The sequence below is a fragment of the Phycomyces blakesleeanus genome, assembly GCF_001638985.1.
Source record: "Phycomyces blakesleeanus NRRL 1555(-) unplaced genomic scaffold PHYBLscaffold_10, whole genome shotgun sequence".
NCBI lineage: Eukaryota > Fungi > Mucoromycota > Mucoromycetes > Mucorales > Phycomycetaceae > Phycomyces > Phycomyces blakesleeanus.
In genome coordinates, this window is record NW_017265143.1 from 550,135 (window position 1) to 567,785 (window position 17,651).

Genomic DNA, 17,651 nt, shown 5'->3' on the forward strand with positions numbered 1-17,651 from the left:
TGATAATAATGATAATACAGACTATATATATATAAATGCGGACGACATAAAACAGATAGCATAGCTTCTCTCTCTTTCTCTCTCTTACAAATCGAAAATGAATCTAATATCATCGTTCAATCGGATGTTCTGTGGCCTGTGTTTGAGGCCAAAATGAACCCATGTTGGTCTGGGCCTGTTTAGCAGGAAGATTAGGAGTCCATGGTGAAGGTATAGTTGACTCTTGGTAATACTCGGTTGCTCCTAGCCATGTTTTCATGACCATATCTTGAGTCTCTAAATCTGACTGGGGTACAGTGCTAGGTATATCTCTTTGCATAAATGTATTGATAGCAAAATAGCCATACAAGGGGGTGGCGTGCATGGGAATAGGCGGCAACGCAGGTGCAACAATAAGGGGAGATGGCTCGAGAATAGATGGAGCAGATGTGGATCGGGTATGGTAGATAGATTCTTTGGAGAGACTCAGGTGATTAAGAGACCGTCTTAGGTCGGCAAGGCTCATATCATCTCTGTCTTCTTGTTGTGCACGTCTAGCTTTAAGAGATTCAGAGGATGTGTACTTGATATGACGTTTGAGCGCTTGTGCATCATCAACAGATGCCAATGTTTGGAGTGGAGAGTTGGTGTTTATAGTGGCATCATTGAGCATCATTGATCGGGATCGCCTGGTGTTGGTGGCTCCATTAGATTTTTCTTCTCGGCTGTTCTCAACTACTTTTACGGGCTTTCCACGAACGGAGGTGTGATATCTAATAGCACATGTGCTTTCTTTGGGTGGAGTTTGTTCTTCATCATGGCTAGTGTAAGCATCTTGAAATAAATGAATAGGGTATGCGTCGAATGAAGAGCCGAGTGCTATCATAGATATTTGCATATACATACATATAAGCCCGTGATTATAGTAAGGAATAAGGTTATTTTTACCTAAGTAGGAGGGATCATCGATAGGTTTGCAGCTTGCATTCCAATTACTGGGTTCGTTAGCCCAATTTTTGGACGGCTTTGATGATCTCGCGAGAACAGGAGCAACGCTGTTTGACTTTATATTGTGAGAAGGCTGTCTCTTACTGTGGCTTCCAAGGGAACGCCGAGGAACTAGCGGCTGTTTTCTTTTTATGGGCTTATCAGGCGTGCTCTGGTGTGCACCGAGACTTGTCATCCCACTTGTGTCGGTCAAAATGTCATCTGGAATAGGATCAATAGGAGGGGGAGTAAAATGAAGGTTGGGACCATACGTGACAAGCTCCTCGAGGGAGAGTCTCCATTGGTCTATCCATTGAACCTTTTCGAGTGAAAGTACTGGATGCTCTTTGAGTTTAAATGTTGAATTAAGAGGGAGATCGGGTAAAGAAGGCAGAACAGGCAAAGACCTACTTCTTGATTGACGATCAAGAGAGTGGTGAGGAGAATAAGGCGATTGCTCGCGCACAGACTGTGCAAATGTCCACATTTTTGTTAGCACAAACAACCAGCGCTCAAAGTCTTTTTGCTTCTGTGCCTTCATTACGTAGCCTTGGTTGTCGTAGGTTCGTATACAAAAACACCTCGATTTAGACTGCCCAAACGCAGATTTTAAGCCATGTTCTTGCTTTGATCGTTTGAGGACAGAGATGGCCGAGATGTTTGAAATCTCAATAGTGAATTTTATCTGTCTATTTTCTTCAGGCTGGTTGTGCTGTGTAGAGAGTGATCGGCGTTTTTGTTGTGAGCGAGGGAGGGTGGCGTTGAAGGAGGGCGAAAGTAAATGACGAAGACTATACTTTTCTTCGTGGTTTTCAACATTAGTTTGTGGAAGTTTTAACTTCCGAGAAGATAAACATGTAAATGAGGCACCATCGAATCGGAATTGTCTCCAACGCCATTGCTTATCTGTCAAGAGATAAAGATGACCTTCAAATACAGGCGCGGTTGCAGGTACTTCGTGAGTATCTTGGGACAAAAGTAAGGCGAGGGTCTGACTATGGTTATATTTGTTGTTATTGTTGTTGTTGTTGTTGTTGCTGGGCACCGCAGTAGTTTGGAACGTTTGACGGCGATACATTCTAGTGTAGTATTATGTAGCAGCAGCTAGATTAAATGTATTTGATAGTTGCCAAAAAAAAAAGAAAAGAAAAGAGAATAAATAGCAAGACAGTAAAATGAGAGGAAGAGGAAACGAAAATAGGAACGCTTTGATGTCTTGAACTATTGCCTTTTTATTGTGTTTGTCGTCATCAGAATACGCACACTCACACATATATAGATATATTGATAAAGAGAGTAGGAGCGTCCAAGCCTGTTTCTCTTGTGTCCTCGGCTTTCCTGCTTTCCTTTTCTTCTTTTTTAAATACTATTTATAAAATGCTATAACTTTCATCATCTCATTGTACAAAAGATCAGGTTCGTACCGGCTAAGCATATTCAGAAACTAGATGTCTATTGTAATCACAATAAATACAAAAAGGAGATTCTCTTGGGTTATTTTTATCCATGGTCGTATCTGACCTTCCTTTTCATCTCACTTTCTACCTCAACATCTATCCCTCTCTCTCTCTCTCTCTCTCTCTCTCTCGCTATCTATTTTTCAATCGCTCTCTCTTGGTTTTGCATGCCAAAATATCCATTCAGTTTCCGACAGAATAAAACAAATAACCATATTTCGTGCTTTCCATTATATGTGCTACACTACAGAATTCTTCGATTGATCTCTGTTCTTTCGCTACGTATTTTCACTTACTTGTTTATTAAAAGTTGATACTGCACCATACTGTAAGGCAGCCAAACACCAAATACAACTAAAATTCACCATGCGCATTTTAGTAGGGAATCCATACAGTATTTATAGGCTAAAGCTCGTTTGGCACCACCAATGACCTTGTACAACTCATGAGCGAGGCACAAGTAGACATTTTCAAACGTAATGTGGGAGCACGAGGAATACGATACTCCAGCCTTGCTAAGCTGTCTTGAAAAAATATATAACGCTGGCAAGATCAAACTCTTTGATCCATATATCAATTGAAATTTAACAAAAAGCATACAATAAATCTTTATATTAATATACGTCCTTTGATTTGCTGATACAAACAGAGGCACATTTCCTAATAGGAATAGAAGCACCAAAAATATCACCGTAGGAAAAAAAAAGTGAAAGTATTTTAAAAAAAATTGCACTTTTGCAAAAGCAGTGCACTTTTTTTTTAAAGTTCATATTGACCATACCTAATTTAGAGCTCACTAAACCTATTTAGACACATCGAGACTGATGTTGAAATGAAAACTTAACCCCAGAATATTCAAGAGATCATATTCATGGCTCTTTCGCACTTATCTAACCCTGGTCGGGGAAGATAGTGGGAAGAGTTAGTCAATATGTAACGGTCTCTCTATATGCTCCCAACCCAAGTTCCCCATAACATTGCCTTGGTGATGGTCATGATAATGAGAATATGATGACGCTTTTCTCCCATCGAAACTCGTCTTTTCGCGGTGCTCGAGAATGAGCGCACATCCCTCCCCCTCGATCAGTCTCTACTCTTTATCTATCTTCTCATCTTTTCTGCACTACATGTTGTCCGATCTATCTCTCAATTGTTTCCTTTTTGGCTTTAAATCACTCCCCCCCCTAGTAAAACCAAGAAGCCTTAAGATCTTCCCTACCTCTTTGAAAAGACACGGCTACGGGATGTGCTTTCTTGGGTTCTCGTCATTCACTTTAGAAATTGCAAAACAAAAGTTATGTTGCCATCTTTTAGTTCGTAGAAATATATGTTCACTAACTCTCTTGAGTACAAAGCTCCTTACAAACAAACAAGCAAACTTTTCATGTTTACTAATATGGCGGATTTATTAAAATGTAAGCATAATTTGTTTTAAATACAAGTATCTGAATAACAGTACTTTTCTTTGTGGCCTTTAGAAAACTACTATAGAAACTCAAATCCAAATCCACTTTACACGGATTCGAAACAACGACGAACACTATAATGTGCTGATAGCTACTTGGTTCGAGACATACATCACTTATGAAGATGCTATGAATAATCTGATAAGAAAGTTCAAAAAAGTATACAATGACTCTACAAAAGCAAATCACAAATCTAAAACAATCCCAGACTTGAGTTCCTTATTTACTCAATCCGGATTGCAAAAGTCAACTATGAAAAATAGAGAAAGAGAGTATTAAGTGAACCAATTAACACAGCAAAAACAAAATAATTTTAAGATTGAAATTGGCGCCGCAGGTATAGTGGACACCTTCAGGCACTCAAATTTGCAAAGCTGTATAGGATATTAACTAAATAAAGATTTTTTTTTGAAATTTCAATGGTTCCATAGAAAGACTTCTCATTACCTAAATACGATCTTTGACAATATTACTACTAAAATTACAGATAATAACTTATGCTATTGCCTTGACTAAACTTTTCGCTTCTCTTGACTGTAAGTTGTTTATAACTTCTATGTATTATTGGAATTTGTATTGCAGACTATTTATCCAAGTTATCTTTGATATATAATTAGAGAAAAAATGAGTATATAAATGTATAATCAAACTTTCTCAGTGCTAATATAAGTTAATATTTGAAACTTATATTTCTCTATATATTTTTGCTGTTTAAATAGCGTCAGCTTAGAGAGATAAATAAGATAAGATTAGTAGTCGCAAGTTTGAATAAGGTTTGACAAAAAATTTAACGAACCTTAATCAAATTTGGAGCCTAGTGGTGTTAGTGTTATGCGTTTTTTTTTTCATTTTTAAGGGACTTAGTTTTCTCACTAGACCGCAAATCCGAATGCCCAAAGGCCTATAGTATTACTCTGCAAGCATCATTATGCCTTTTTTAAGAAGTGCAGATTTTATTCGACATATCTTTTGCAGATTATGTTTGCTTTTATCAAAACTAATATATGTATATATAGACGTATAAAGTAAGGAAAATCGACTATACACTTTTATTATAGCTTAAATTTCAGTAACTAAGCTCAACGTTTTTTCCTAGACTCTTCTCCGTAATCGCTTTGATCTGAAGAACGCTTCTTCCCTTTGCGATCCTTTGATTCTTCCTGACGTTCTAATTGCATGTCTGCAGAACGCTTCTTCCCTTTGGAATCTTTTGATTCTTCCTGGCGTTCTAATTGCATTTTTGTGGTTTCTGGTGGAACAACACCTCTGTTACCAACACTAAGCACAACATGAGCTGCTCCCGATCTCTTTTGCCGCTCTAAGAGCGCACTCGCAAGATTCAAAGGTGTATCGGTACTGCTCATCATATTCAACTTCAACTCTTCTTCAATCTTCTGAAGGCGCTTCTCTGTCTTGGTCTTTCCAGAGGTCTTTCCATGGAATTTATGAGACATAAACCGGAAAGCCTACAAGAATTAAAGCTATAAGAATTTCTTGTTCTCTGATTTCTATTCTTTGTCCAGTTTACCTCTTTTGTGTTCATCTGTCTACCGTGCTCATCAACGTATTCTAGCTTTACACTGGGCTTATAGTTTGTCATTCGTTTTTCAAATTCACGAAGTCGTTCTTTTTCCTCAATCTCTTTTTCTCTTTCTCTTTCTCGCTCTCTTTCCTTGGCTCTCTCTCGATCGTGATCGCGTCCTCGGTTGGATTCACGATTGTGAAGTCTATCTCGTTCTTTGTCTCTTTCTCTTTCTCGCTCGCGCTGGTGCTCTCGTTTTTTCGCTTCGTTTTGCCATCTAATCTGCTCTGCGGCCTGTCGATCTCTTGCCAATTGACTCTCAGTTGGTTTTGTGATGAAACCCTTTTGACTGAGTAAAGAAAGTGTAGAAGCTAAACCGCGATTGATAAGAGGCTCTTCCATTACAGAATTATCCTCTTGGGTTTCGGCCTCAACTTCTATTTTATTTTCGCTCTCGCTCTCGGCCTCTATTAAAACCTCTTTTCTCACAGTTTTATTTTTCTTTTTCTCAATGTAGTCATCGTTATCATCATCGAAATTGTTATCAACATTGTTCTCTTCGTTGTCCTCTTCATCGTCGTCATCATCTTTCTTTTCGTCTGCAACATCATCCTCAGCTTGGGTATTACCATAGCCGTTGTTCTCTGCTGCCTTCTGAAGAGGTTCACGGATAAACGCAGGCATGTTACCGAGCGCATTCACAAACTCTGAGGTCTGAGATATCACAAGTCCTCCCTGATCTTCGTTTTCGTCGTCTTTTTCCTTTTCATTATCTCGGCTTTGAGCAATTTCACGAGCAATTTCCTCAGGAGTCATCTTTTTAGTTGTTTTTTGCCTTTGTTTTTTGGCTGCTCTTCTAGCTCTCGATAGAGCTTCCTGCAAATCATCGTCATCCACAAAATTGCTTTCGCTGATGTTTCTCGGCTCTTCTTTCTCTTTAACCTCCATTTGCTCTTCTGTGGTTTGAATTTCAATTGGTTCGTCATCTTCCTGCACTCTTCTTCTGGTCTTCTTCTTCTTCTTCTTGGGCTTTTTAAATGTCAGGTTGACTTCCTCTTGGGTATAATAATCTTTAATCTCCTGCGTCTTTTCGTAAGCAAGTGTTTGAGCCTTTAATTTTTCGGACACACTCATTCCTGCATCCTCATCCCTGTTGACGTCCACAGTGCCGCTAGCTCCAATGCTAAATCCCTGTCGCTTTACTTCATCTTCGTATTGTGGTAACACACTCTTTTTGATTCCACCCAGCAAAAATTCTTCGTCATCATAAGGGTTATATCCAGGTTTCTTTTTCTTATTATCCAAGTTTTTATGTAGGCGTTCTTTTTCTTCGACCTGAATATTGGTCAACTCGTCTTCTTCATTATCTTCTTCACCATCTTTACTGAGAATTCCTCTATCTTTAAGAGTCAGGATCATTTCAGTTCCTTCATTAAACTCTTCGAGATCGTGTCCGATCTTGAGACCGCTAAGGTGAGAAGCGTCGTAGGTAGACTTTCCAAAAGATTCATCCATTTCTGCTAGTTCTCGAGCTCGTTTTTCAGCTAATTCCTTTTCACGTTTTCGACTTTTTCTAATCCATCCTAATGCACTGTCATCGCCATCGTCTTCTCCAAGGCCTTTTCCTTGAAGTCTTTCGAGATTTTTCTTGCGGTTTTTGGATCTGAGAATGCATTGACATCGATTAATCTCTTGGGATTACATTTTAGTTTTTGCCTTACTTTTCGATTCTTTCTTTAATTTCTGCAGCCTTTGCTTCTCTTTTTTGATCTTCTTTTACTTTTTGGAAATTGTCGTATGCAACCTGATCGGGATCGATTGTGTCTTCTGCTTCTTCCCCAAGGACGGGTAAGCCAAGCTTGAGTCGTAAGGCACTAGTACAGGAATCATTAATATAACTGATCAATATGCTTTTGAAATATATTGAGCTTATATTTATGTATTGTCTTACTTTGTCTCCTCCAAAGAAATAGACTCTGCCATGCTGATTTTATTTTTGGTAGCCTTTACGATGAAAGAGAGAGTCGTTGTAGATATTTGTTCTTTTAACGTGACGTTTTTATACTCCGTCACCTGCTATTTCCTTGACTGGAGAATTCCTGACATGGAAAAAAAAAGTATTTGCAATAAGTTTGTATCATTAGAATTACAAATTCTCTTCGATTGAATAACTAATAGCTCACTCCAAAAAAGGAGGTTTAAGTAGATATTTTTTTAAGAATATAACAAAAACCTCAGGCATGAAAGCTCATATTATTATTTCTTTGAAATATAAAGTATATTATGTCAAGAGTAACATTGACAAAAGTATGTTTTGTTTTTTGTTTTTACTCATAAAGTTTCTTCTTATTCTGATATTAATGATATTAGTATTACTATTGATCTTTTTGATAGTAGGTTTTTTAAAATTAAATTATGTAAAGTACTAATAGAAAGGTTACATACTTTTGCTCTCTTTCATCGAAATATATGGTAAGTATCTAGCTTCAAATTTGGGATTATTAAATACTGTTTTTTGGTTATGGTTTTAGTTAGAAAGATATTTTTTACTTGCCAAAAAATCTAGTACCCCAATTCATTTAAAGACACAGCTAGGCAATTTCTTTATTATTATTATTGAGGGTACTCAGTCAGATTGATCGATCAAATTTTAAATTCAGGACGCAACATTATTGGATTACAATTGTAATAGCGACGATCAAAATTTGATCGTCTTTTTGAAAGATCAAATTTCGATCAAATTTCAATCAAATTCTGATCGAAAATCGTACGGCTCTCTGATTGGCTGAATCCTTACTTTTTTATATGCAATACGATACTGTTTTTATCTTTCTCCTTAATAGATCATAGAATTTATTGGCGACAAATTCATATAATACTTCTTTCTCTCCATCTTACATTCCAAAATATAGTACAAAGCAACAAACAATTGATGCCTTGAAGAAATCGCGTAAAATCAGTGAATTTATCGTGAAAAAAAACACTGGTAGAGTCTTTATAGCAAGTATAGACGAGCTTATTAAAAATATTTTAGAAGTAATCAAAAAGGAAGTTAACGTAAAGTTGGAGCAGATGGCTGCCGTGAAGGAGCTTGAAAAAAACCTTAAAGCCAATAAATACATACACAAGGTTGACAATGTATTGTCAGATCTTGAGTCAAAGGAAAGAACGCTTGGCTTCTTCGAGAGTCTAGGCATATATAGCTTCAAAGAAGAAATCAGAATGTGCAAAAGGTTGTTCTATATATGCTATAAAAATCTATGAATTTTGTACGAATTTTGTACTTTTGTCTTTTGGTGTCCTCAACTACAAATTGATATCATTGGCTAAGATTCACACAAGAATTTGATCGATCAATCTGGCTGAGTACCCCCATTTTCTTGGTAGCGCCATTTCTTTTTATATAACCGACATTTATTTTTTGGAAATCACCATTTATTTTTTCAGAACGGACAAAATTTACCAGCCGCATTGTACATCCTTTAGCTCTCCAATCTGTCGCACAGTGTCACCATATGTTGTTAAAAAAACCAATAAAAGTCGCTTTTTGTAAGCTTCCTGAGCCCAGCTAGAGAATATTTTGATTTATTGCATCTTACCTGGGCTTACGCGCAACGTTGCACTTGTATTATCCTTTTTAGTCTATGCCACCACAGCTGTTTTTTTGTATCTTTAAAATACTTTAGTATATAACTAGTTTTTACATAAAACGTCTGTTTATTTCTTTTATCTATATATTGAAAATTGTAGAAAGTAAAACGATTTAACCCCTCAAAAAAAAAAGCTCAAGATACCATGACCATCTCTGATTCCGATTCGATTAGAGACCACCAAACTAATGATACATCAGATCTCGTCATCTCAGCACTTGGTATCATAGGGACAGGAAAGTCAAGTTTATTAAATGCTATTGCCGGTGAGCATGTATTTGAGACCGGGAATGGTTCGGTAGGTTTATTTGATTTTATTTTATCTAGAAATGATAGTTAAACTCACCGTTTTTTTAGGCTACTACTCAAAGCGTGTCGGGTGAAATCCGACAGTGGAAGAGTGCACCCGCTATAAAAAGTGTTCGTCTTATAGATACCCCTGGCTTGTGCGATTGTTCTGCTCATGATAAAGAGACTGTTCATGAAATGGCTCGATACTTCAAGAGTGTAGCAAATGGAGTAACTGCATTTGTACTTGTTTTTAGTATCCATGACATTAGGTAAGAAAGTGATAGTAATAAACAAACAAACAAACAAACAAAAATAGGTTAAGTAAACGTGTTTTTCTTTATAGATTAGACGCATATACTCAAAGTATGCTTGACTTATTTCGCGTACTTCTTGGAAAGGACTTTTGGAACTATGTAATCATTGTGTTTACGCATGTTGAAGATGATGAGAAAGATGAACTTGAGGCAAACATAGAGGCTGTTCTAGATCCTGAAGGTAAACATAATTTGTGTACATTAAGGTTAAAGTCCTTCCAAGGTGTCTGTCTGACAGCTTGCTGCTCTTGAAACGTACAGATGGGTTTGTGGCACAGATCTGTGATATCTACAAACTTTCCAGAAGAACATTCGTGCCAAACATCGTGTTTGTATCCACACTAAACCCCCGGACAAGCAGCTACACAAAGAAGTGTATGAGACAACTTTACCAAGCTGTGAACGATTGTCATATTCGCAACCATAACAAGCAGTTTACTTCTAAGTGGCTCACACAGATAATACACATGCCAGAGGATCGAAAAGCAAACTTTATCACAGAAAGTATTCGAGAGGCCTGGAGTTCATTGACCTCAAACAAGTGTCAAATTCAATAACATATCAAATTTAAATTATTTTGAATTTTGTTAAATATATCAATCTCACAATATGTACGTATATTCATAAAGTAGTGCAATGACTAATGCCTCAACTGGGATAGGATGTCGAAAAAGTTTGATTCAATAGAGTCTAATTTAATTCTCTGATTTTCAATGTAGCAATATGATAAAAGCATAGTAAATCTTATATATAAATCTACACACACACGCACATCAGAAGTCTTTATAGCTTTAATTTTTGTTTAAGAATTAGGACTTTTATATATCTTCTCTAACTTTTGCGTGCCTTACAGATATTATAGATATAGTTTTAGACACAATATCTATACACTGCGCCATGTGCAAAAGATATACAAGGTGTATCAGAAAGACCATGTAAAGCATGTTTTGTTTTAGTATTTTTTTTGGTAGGCAGCATTTATGACCCTTTGTATTAGACTAAGATAAAAAATAGTTGATATTAGTGAAGGTGTATATCATTAGGATCGTACTCAATTCACTAAATAGTACTTCGTTTGATTTAACGATTGAAAAAGACAAAAGTATTATGCACAAAAATATATACTTGGACATATATGTAAACAAAAATATGAAAAAAGACATTTGAAAGAAAAATACTATTATGTACCACAAATCTCAATATTCAAAGTCTGGAAGAATATGGTAGCAGTCTATTTATATATGGCCAATTCCAAAGGATTATCATTCATTATCCAAGCCAAGTCTTGCTGCCTTAAAGCGCGACATCTTCTTTGGAGCAGCCTTTGTTTCCTTTTCCTTGGTCCCATGAGGTGTCGGAAGCTCTTCATCAATGACTTCAAATTCTGGTTTAGATTCAAACGATAGATTTCCCATTGCTGCCATCATTTCTTGGCGTTTGCGGTGATAGCTTGTTGTAATCTATTCCAAATTGCCGTTATTAGTATATCAATGGTAATATATACATAATCAAATAATGTTCTTACTTCGCGAATTTCCATATCCTCTTCTAGTTCATCCATATCTACAGGCTCTGTGTCTCTCTCCATAACTGCACCACGCATTGTATTTGTATCCATTTTCGAAGGACGCCCTATGGGTTCTTGTTCGGCTTTACTAAGTTCCATAGGTTCATCTGTAGATGGAATAAAAGGTATGGCCTCTTCATTGCCAACGCTTGCAGGTCTCCATAATACTTGGGATGTCGAACGCACAGAGTTTATAAGATCTTGTATATCCAACACCTTTGCCTCGTTCTCATCTATATTTTCTGCTTCATTCTCTAGAACGGGATAACCATCCTCATCTATAGGAACTAATGCTGCTTGTGTTTGTCGAATTACATTAAAAATATCTGCTGGGGATCTGATGTTTTGTCGAGGTTTAAAGGCATCCTGGGATTGTCCTTTCTTAACAGGCTCCGTATATCCTTCACCCATTCGGGTTGATGGCGAGTCTTCCCGAGCGTGTTCGTGTACCGTAGTCACATCATCCCACGTCACTTTACGTTTGGGTACCTCTTTTGATGCTCTTTCCACAGCAGGATTTGGTTCAGGTACATTTCCAGAGTTAGACACATGTAAAGATACCGGAGTTGGGGCAGAATCAAGTGCAGTTTTAGGTGTAGAATCTCTCTCCTGTTGTCTGGCCAACTTAAATTTGGACAACTTCTTTCCTTTGGCAGGAACAACCGCCGGGATATGTCTTTTTACTTCAAGTTCAGCCCTTTTTTTCATTAGGTACTCTTTTTCATCTTGTTCATCCTGGTGTTCTCTAGCAGCCATTTGCATACGCATCTCTAACGCTATCTCTTCATCATCTTCATCATCTTCATTTTCCTCTTGTACTATTCTTTTAGGAATGTTTTGTTGTTTCTGGATAGGTTTGGATTGTGTTTTAATGACAGGTGGTGTGTCACTTTTTGTGCTTGGTTCTTTTGGTGCATTATTTTTGCGACCCTTTTGTTGTGCTAATTTGAATTTAGATGGTTTTTTGCTAGACGTTGCTACAACAGGCGTAGATTCTAGACCTTCATCCTCATTAAGAATTCTGCCTTCTTTAGATTCATCTAGCCTTTGTTGGCGTGCTAATTTGAACTTTGATAATTTCTTTGGCGCTGCAGCAGGCTGTTCCAATATCGCCTGCTTTTCTACCGGAGACCTCTCAACGACATTCTTTATACTAGTAGACTCCTCCATTTCTCGTTCATTTTCAGCGTTTTTTTCTGGTGTTTGCTCTTCAGGGATGTCTTCCAAGACATGGAGTGAATCGGCCAATTCTGCCTGTGTCTCTTCTTCCAGATCCTCAGGGAAAATTGCTTTTGGATCATCGTGGTAAGTGAAGTTCTCGTGGTCAACAACACCCTCAATGCCGTATTCTTCATCATCATCGAAATGATCAAACATACTGTCGGCAACCTCGGTGTCATAATAATTATCCCAATCTTCTTCATCTTCTTTTTCCTGCTTTTCTTTCTGTTTCGCGATTTTTTCTTCTCTTAAGATTTCTTGGTTAATTTGATCCGGCGTTTTCTCTTTCGCTAATTCCTCTTCCTCTTCCTCTTCCAATTTACGAAGCATCTCAAATAATGCCTTGTTTTCCTCGTCGTCATTTACACGGTTCGAGTTATTTGGTGTGCTTGCTACATTGGCTGGAGCTGGATCGGAAGCTGGAGTACTATGCATGATGGCTTTACCCTTTCCTTTGTCTACCTTTGGCTTAGGTTTATCTTCCTTTGGTGGCAGTTCCTCACGAATCTCCATAATAGGTAATCCTTCTTCATTCAACTTAATTTATAAAGAATGTTGTTTTAAAGCATTAATATACTAAAGAGTTTCTAGATATATTTAAGCTAAATACCTCATTTGTATCCGATGGGAAAACACCAATATTACTATCCGATTTTGATTTTATCGCATTTAACTGTGCCTCTATTAGCCTATAGTTTTCCTCAACAGCTAAAGAGATGAAAACATACTATTTTAAGTATAAAAATTACAAGAAACTGGTTTAAAGTTATATTACCTTCCTTTCTACGCCGAACTATAGAAATCGCCTGTTTAGCCGACCGTTCTACATAATATTGGTCACCCAAAAGGACCATTATTTCGTTTGTATGAATAAATTTTCCGGGCATAAAGGCCAGTTTTCCCATTGGAATCTAACGATAGTTGCAAAAAAATAAAAATTTAGATCTACAAGAAAAAATATACTTATTCATTGATGAAAAAAAAACAAAACAAAAAAAGCCTTATCTTATTGTTAACCACTTACCATGGCACTACGAGTGGTCTCGTCGGGGAATGTTTTGAGCTGATTCTCCAATGCATCGTAATCCTCTTTAAAAGATTTCCATTGTTGAGCTTCTGCTTCAAGTTGCAATTGGCGCTCTCCAATACGCGCTGACCACTGGCTTATTTGGTCAGCTAGTTCCTTGGAATTATTGGTTGCGCTCATGGTAAAGAAGTGCTTTTTATTTTTATTTTGGAGCACCGATCCGTCGGTTTGCTCGTTTTCAAGTCACAAGCCACAGTTTTGCTTTAGAACCATTATGTTTTTTAGAAAACATATATTTGTTTCAATATATATATATATATATAGGGATAACTCCTTAATAAATACATTGTCTGTAGCTGATGGTTGTCTCTATATTATTTATATTAATATTTCGCAATTGATTGTCTTTTTATTTATTTATTCTAGCAAGCATACACTGCGACATAAAATAATTGCAGATGAAAATAGTCAGGGGTAGTTTAAATTGCTAATTCTCACTTTTGGTTTTACATATTTTACATGTCACAGGGCTAGAGTGAGTAAAGATGATAGCATATTAATCAAGCTATCGAGTACTTTAGGTGTAATTATTGTACGCATATAGCTATTCGGGACAAAGGAGTTACTGCAATAATTTTAAGTAAAGGCACATCTTCAAGTTGATCTTCTTATGAATGTCGTACTTGATAAGTAAGCTTAAACCTTATTAAAACAAAAATAAAATAATAAAATAAAAGGATGTTCCAGTTAATATCCCGAAAGATTCTTGGAGTAAAACCCCCACGAACCTTTTGCTTTGAAGAACGATGGAGATAATGCGATCCAATAGAGAAGAGGCGGCAAAAGACTTGAATTTCCGATCCTTGCAAACCCGAATCTCACGCGCACTGAAGGAGAATCTTGCTTCAATGAAACATATATGCAGATAAATTATGAGGTACACATAAGACACATACAAAGAAATCAATTTGATATTTATAGTTCTAGACACCTTGTTAGAAATAAAGGAAATAAAGGGAAATAAGACAAAGGACGCGTTTATAGAGTATTATTATTATTACTACTTGATCCCTTTGGTAAATGACCAAGCGATAACAAAGCGTCTGGGTAGTACAAGTGAAAAAAAAAGGTAGTTTCTGCTATACTTACATAGTCTAAAGATCTTCTACCTTTGATATACCCAGAAACTGGATATTTATTACTATTATCATTAGACCATGAATATATTCTTTATTTTCTAAAATTAAATCAACAATGATTCATATTTAGTTGGTATTCTGTTAAGTTGGCCGGTATGGATGTTGGGTGCATTCACACATATAGTGATATATACATTTATTTACTACATCTTCAAGAATTATCCAAGAATGATATAGCTATACTACTGGAAAATTAGGTTGTACGATGGGAAAAAAAAGCATGGCAGGTGTATGGTTGATAAGTTTTGGCCAATCTAATACTATACAAATCGGGTTACTGACAATGCGTCACAGACTACTCGGTCAAAAGGATTTAAATGCGATCAAAGCAGTCACAGAAGTATATTTTCAAGACCATATATAAAGACAACTCAACACCGTCTATTATCCAGCTATCTCTATTCTTTCCTAAATATGTCTTCTAAACTTCGCCAGGCCTTCCAAAATGCAAAGGCTCAGAGTAAGTCTTGTTATTATTGATAATGAGACATAAGCCGTTGTCTAATACCAATTCTCTATTAGACCGCCCAGCCTTCGTCGCTTTCTTGACTGCTGGTTTCCCCACTCCTAAGCACACCATCGAAATCATGCTTGCCATGCAGAGAGGTGGTGTTGATGTCCTCGAGTTGGGTAAGATATCTTGGATTAGGGAAGGTGTATAAAATAAATATTAACTAACAAACTTTTTTTTCTCATAGGCATTCCCTTCACTGACCCTTTGGCTGATGGTCCTACAATCCAAAATGCCAACGCTGTAAGTATCCCGCATTTATTTTCCTCAAAGTAATCAAACGAACTCACGTATTTGTCTCAGATTGCACTCAAGCATAACACCGATATCGTCCTCTGTCTTGAATTAGTACGCGAGGCACGCGCTCGTGGATTCCATCTCCCTATTGTCTTCATGGGTTACTACAATCCCGTTCTTGCCTACGGAGAGGAGAAGTTGGTTAAGGACTGCACTGAGGCAGGCGTCAACGGTTACATTCTCGTCGATCTTCCCCCGGAGGAGTCCCACGAATTTAGAAACATCTGTGTAAGCAACGGTCTCTCGCTCGTTCCCCTCATCGCACCCTCCACCACCGAGGATCGTATTGCCCTCCTCGCCACCATGGCTGACTCTTTCATGTATGTTGTCTCGCGTATGGGTGTCACTGGCGCCACCACCGAGGTCAACACCGAGCTCCCTGCCATGATCAAGAAGATCAAGAAGCACACTCAGATCCCTCTCGCCGTCGGTTTTGGTGTATCTACCCGCAGCCACTTTGAGCTTGTTGGCTCCCATGTCGAGGGTGTAGTTATCGGTTCCCGCTTCATTACCCTTGTTAAAGAAGCATTTGAAAAGAACGAAGACGTTGCCAAGGTCGTCGAGCAGTACGCCGCTGAGGTGTGCGGCCGTAAGCCTGCTGAATTGGCTGCCAGCACAAAGAGCCCCCAGGCCGATATTGAGATCAACGATGTTGCTGGGAAGGGTATCATTCTTAAGCAAGACAACCCTATCAAGAACTTTTACGAGCTTGAAACCCGATATGGCCAGTTTGGCGGTGCATATGTACCCGAAGCTCTCGTATCCTGTCTTTCCCAGCTCGAGCATGTCTTTATCGAAGCCTTGGCTGACCCTAGCTTCCGTGCCGAGTTCGAGTCTTACTATGATTACATGTCCCGTCCCTCCCAGCTCCAGTTCGCCAACCGTCTCACTGAGGATGCCGGTGGTGCCAAAATTTGGTTGAAGCGTGAAGATCTTAACCACACTGGTTCCCACAAGATCAACAACGCTGTTGGACAAATCTTGCTTGCCAAGCGTTTGGGCAAGAAACGTATTATTGCCGAGACCGGTGCTGGTCAGCATGGTGTCGCCACTGCCACAGTCTGCGCCAAGTTCAACATGGAGTGTGTTATTTATATGGGTGAAGAGGATTGTCGTCGTCAGGGTTTGAATGTGTTCCGTATGCGTATGTTGGGAGCCACTGTTGTTCCTGTCAAGGATGGTTCCAGAACTCTCAAGGATGCTATTAACGAAGCTATGCGTGACTGGGTTACCAATGTCGATACTACTCACTACCTTGTCGGCTCCGCAATCGGTCCTCATCCTTTCCCCATGATTGTACGTGAGTTCCAGTCTGTGATCGGTAGAGAGACCCGCTCTCAGATGTTGGAGAAGGCCGGAAAGCTTCCTGATGCTGTTGTTGCCTGTGTTGGTGGTGGCTCAAACGCCATTGGTATGTTCCATCCCTTTATCAATGACCCTACTGTCCGCATTGTTGGTGTTGAGGCTGGTGGTGATGGCATTGACTCCGAGTTCCACTCTGCTACCCTGACAAAGGGTTCCCCTGGTGTTTTCCACGGCACAAGAACCTACTTATTGCAGGATAAGAAGGGTCAAATCCTCAACACTCACTCTGTCAGTGCTGGTCTTGATTATCCCGGTGTTGGTCCTGAACATGCCCACTTGAAGGATTCCGGCAGAGCTGAATATGTTGTGGCTGACGATGCCAACGCACTTCTTGGTTTCCGCAAGATGACACAGCTTGAGGGTGTGATTCCCGCTCTTGAGACTTCCCATGCTATCTATGCCGCTTACAAATTGGCCAGCCAACTGCCCAAGGATCAGGATATTGTTATTTGCTTGTCTGGAAGAGGTGACAAGGACATGCACACAATTGTTGAGGTTCTTCCCAAGTTGGGTCCCAAGATTGATTGGGATTTGAGATTTTAAATAACTTTTTTTATTTATTTTCACTTACCCCCCTCCCTTATTTCTTGTATCATATATCCCATTCTTCCTTTGCTTTTATGCCATTCGAAACAAAACCATCATTTTCAAATAAATTGTAAAATATCAAATATCACAAATAAATCAACCAAAATATTAAGGAAAAAAAAAAGTCTTTAAAAAATATATACATGTTATTGTTTTGAATGCTTGTAAGGTTTATTTAAAGTGTATGATTGGACATTGGCTGTCTATTTA

The 17,651-nt window shown here is 38.2% G+C and overlaps 4 protein-coding genes across 4 annotated transcripts; 3 read left to right on the forward strand and 1 right to left on the reverse strand.

Moving 5' to 3' along the window:
• Nucleotides 1-109: 109 nt before the first annotated feature.
• Nucleotides 110-2,044, reverse strand: PHYBLDRAFT_168170 (hypothetical protein; the record flags this gene model as incomplete). The annotated part of the gene is made up of 2 exons (XM_018435814.1): nucleotides 110-858; nucleotides 928-2,044. The coding sequence occupies 2 exons, from the start codon at nucleotides 2,042-2,044 to the stop codon at nucleotides 110-112; spliced, it is 1,866 nt and encodes a 621-aa protein (XP_018291776.1).
• Nucleotides 2,045-7,651: 5,607 nt separating this feature from the next.
• On the forward strand, nucleotides 7,652-8,675 carry PHYBLDRAFT_64694 (hypothetical protein; the record flags this gene model as incomplete). Its single annotated transcript, XM_018441339.1, has 3 exons — nucleotides 7,652-7,718; nucleotides 7,844-7,883; nucleotides 8,324-8,675. The coding sequence occupies 3 exons, from the start codon at nucleotides 7,652-7,654 to the stop codon at nucleotides 8,673-8,675; spliced, it is 459 nt and encodes a 152-aa protein (XP_018291777.1).
• A 459-nt stretch (nucleotides 8,676-9,134) lies between these two features.
• On the forward strand, nucleotides 9,135-10,277 carry PHYBLDRAFT_55942 (hypothetical protein). Its single transcript, XM_018440204.1, has 4 exons — nucleotides 9,135-9,359; nucleotides 9,419-9,621; nucleotides 9,696-9,847; nucleotides 9,928-10,277. The coding sequence occupies exons 1-4, from the start codon at nucleotides 9,207-9,209 to the stop codon at nucleotides 10,221-10,223; spliced, it is 804 nt and encodes a 267-aa protein (XP_018291778.1). The 5' UTR covers nucleotides 9,135-9,206; the 3' UTR covers nucleotides 10,224-10,277.
• A 4,812-nt stretch (nucleotides 10,278-15,089) lies between these two features.
• PHYBLDRAFT_186906 (hypothetical protein) lies at nucleotides 15,090-17,571 on the forward strand. Its single transcript, XM_018439299.1, has 4 exons — nucleotides 15,090-15,140; nucleotides 15,203-15,310; nucleotides 15,379-15,434; nucleotides 15,495-17,571. Exons 1-4 carry the CDS (start codon nucleotides 15,095-15,097, stop codon nucleotides 17,394-17,396), a joined length of 2,112 nt encoding a protein of 703 aa, XP_018291779.1. The 5' UTR covers nucleotides 15,090-15,094; the 3' UTR covers nucleotides 17,397-17,571.
• The last annotated feature ends 80 nt before the right edge of the window (nucleotides 17,572-17,651 follow it).

What these genes read in the sequence shown, in the direction of transcription:
- PHYBLDRAFT_55942 (XM_018440204.1), top strand. Translation starts at nt 9,207, where the DNA reads ATGACCATCTCTGATTCCGATTCGATTAGAGACCACCAAACTAATGAT. An exon ending in TTGAGACCGGGAATGGTTCG is followed by an intron (nt 9,360 to 9,418) that starts GTAGGTTTATTT and finishes CCGTTTTTTTAG; the next exon opens with GCTACTACTCAAAGCGTGTC. An exon ending in TTTAGTATCCATGACATTAG is followed by an intron (nt 9,622 to 9,695) that starts GTAAGAAAGTGA and finishes TTTTCTTTATAG; the next exon opens with ATTAGACGCATATACTCAAA.
- PHYBLDRAFT_186906 (XM_018439299.1), top strand. Translation starts at nt 15,095, where the DNA reads ATGTCTTCTAAACTTCGCCAGGCCTTCCAAAATGCAAAGGCTCAGA. An exon ending in CCAAAATGCAAAGGCTCAGA is followed by an intron (nt 15,141 to 15,202) that starts GTAAGTCTTGTT and finishes ATTCTCTATTAG; the next exon opens with ACCGCCCAGCCTTCGTCGCT. An exon ending in CAATCCAAAATGCCAACGCT is followed by an intron (nt 15,435 to 15,494) that starts GTAAGTATCCCG and finishes TATTTGTCTCAG; the next exon opens with ATTGCACTCAAGCATAACAC.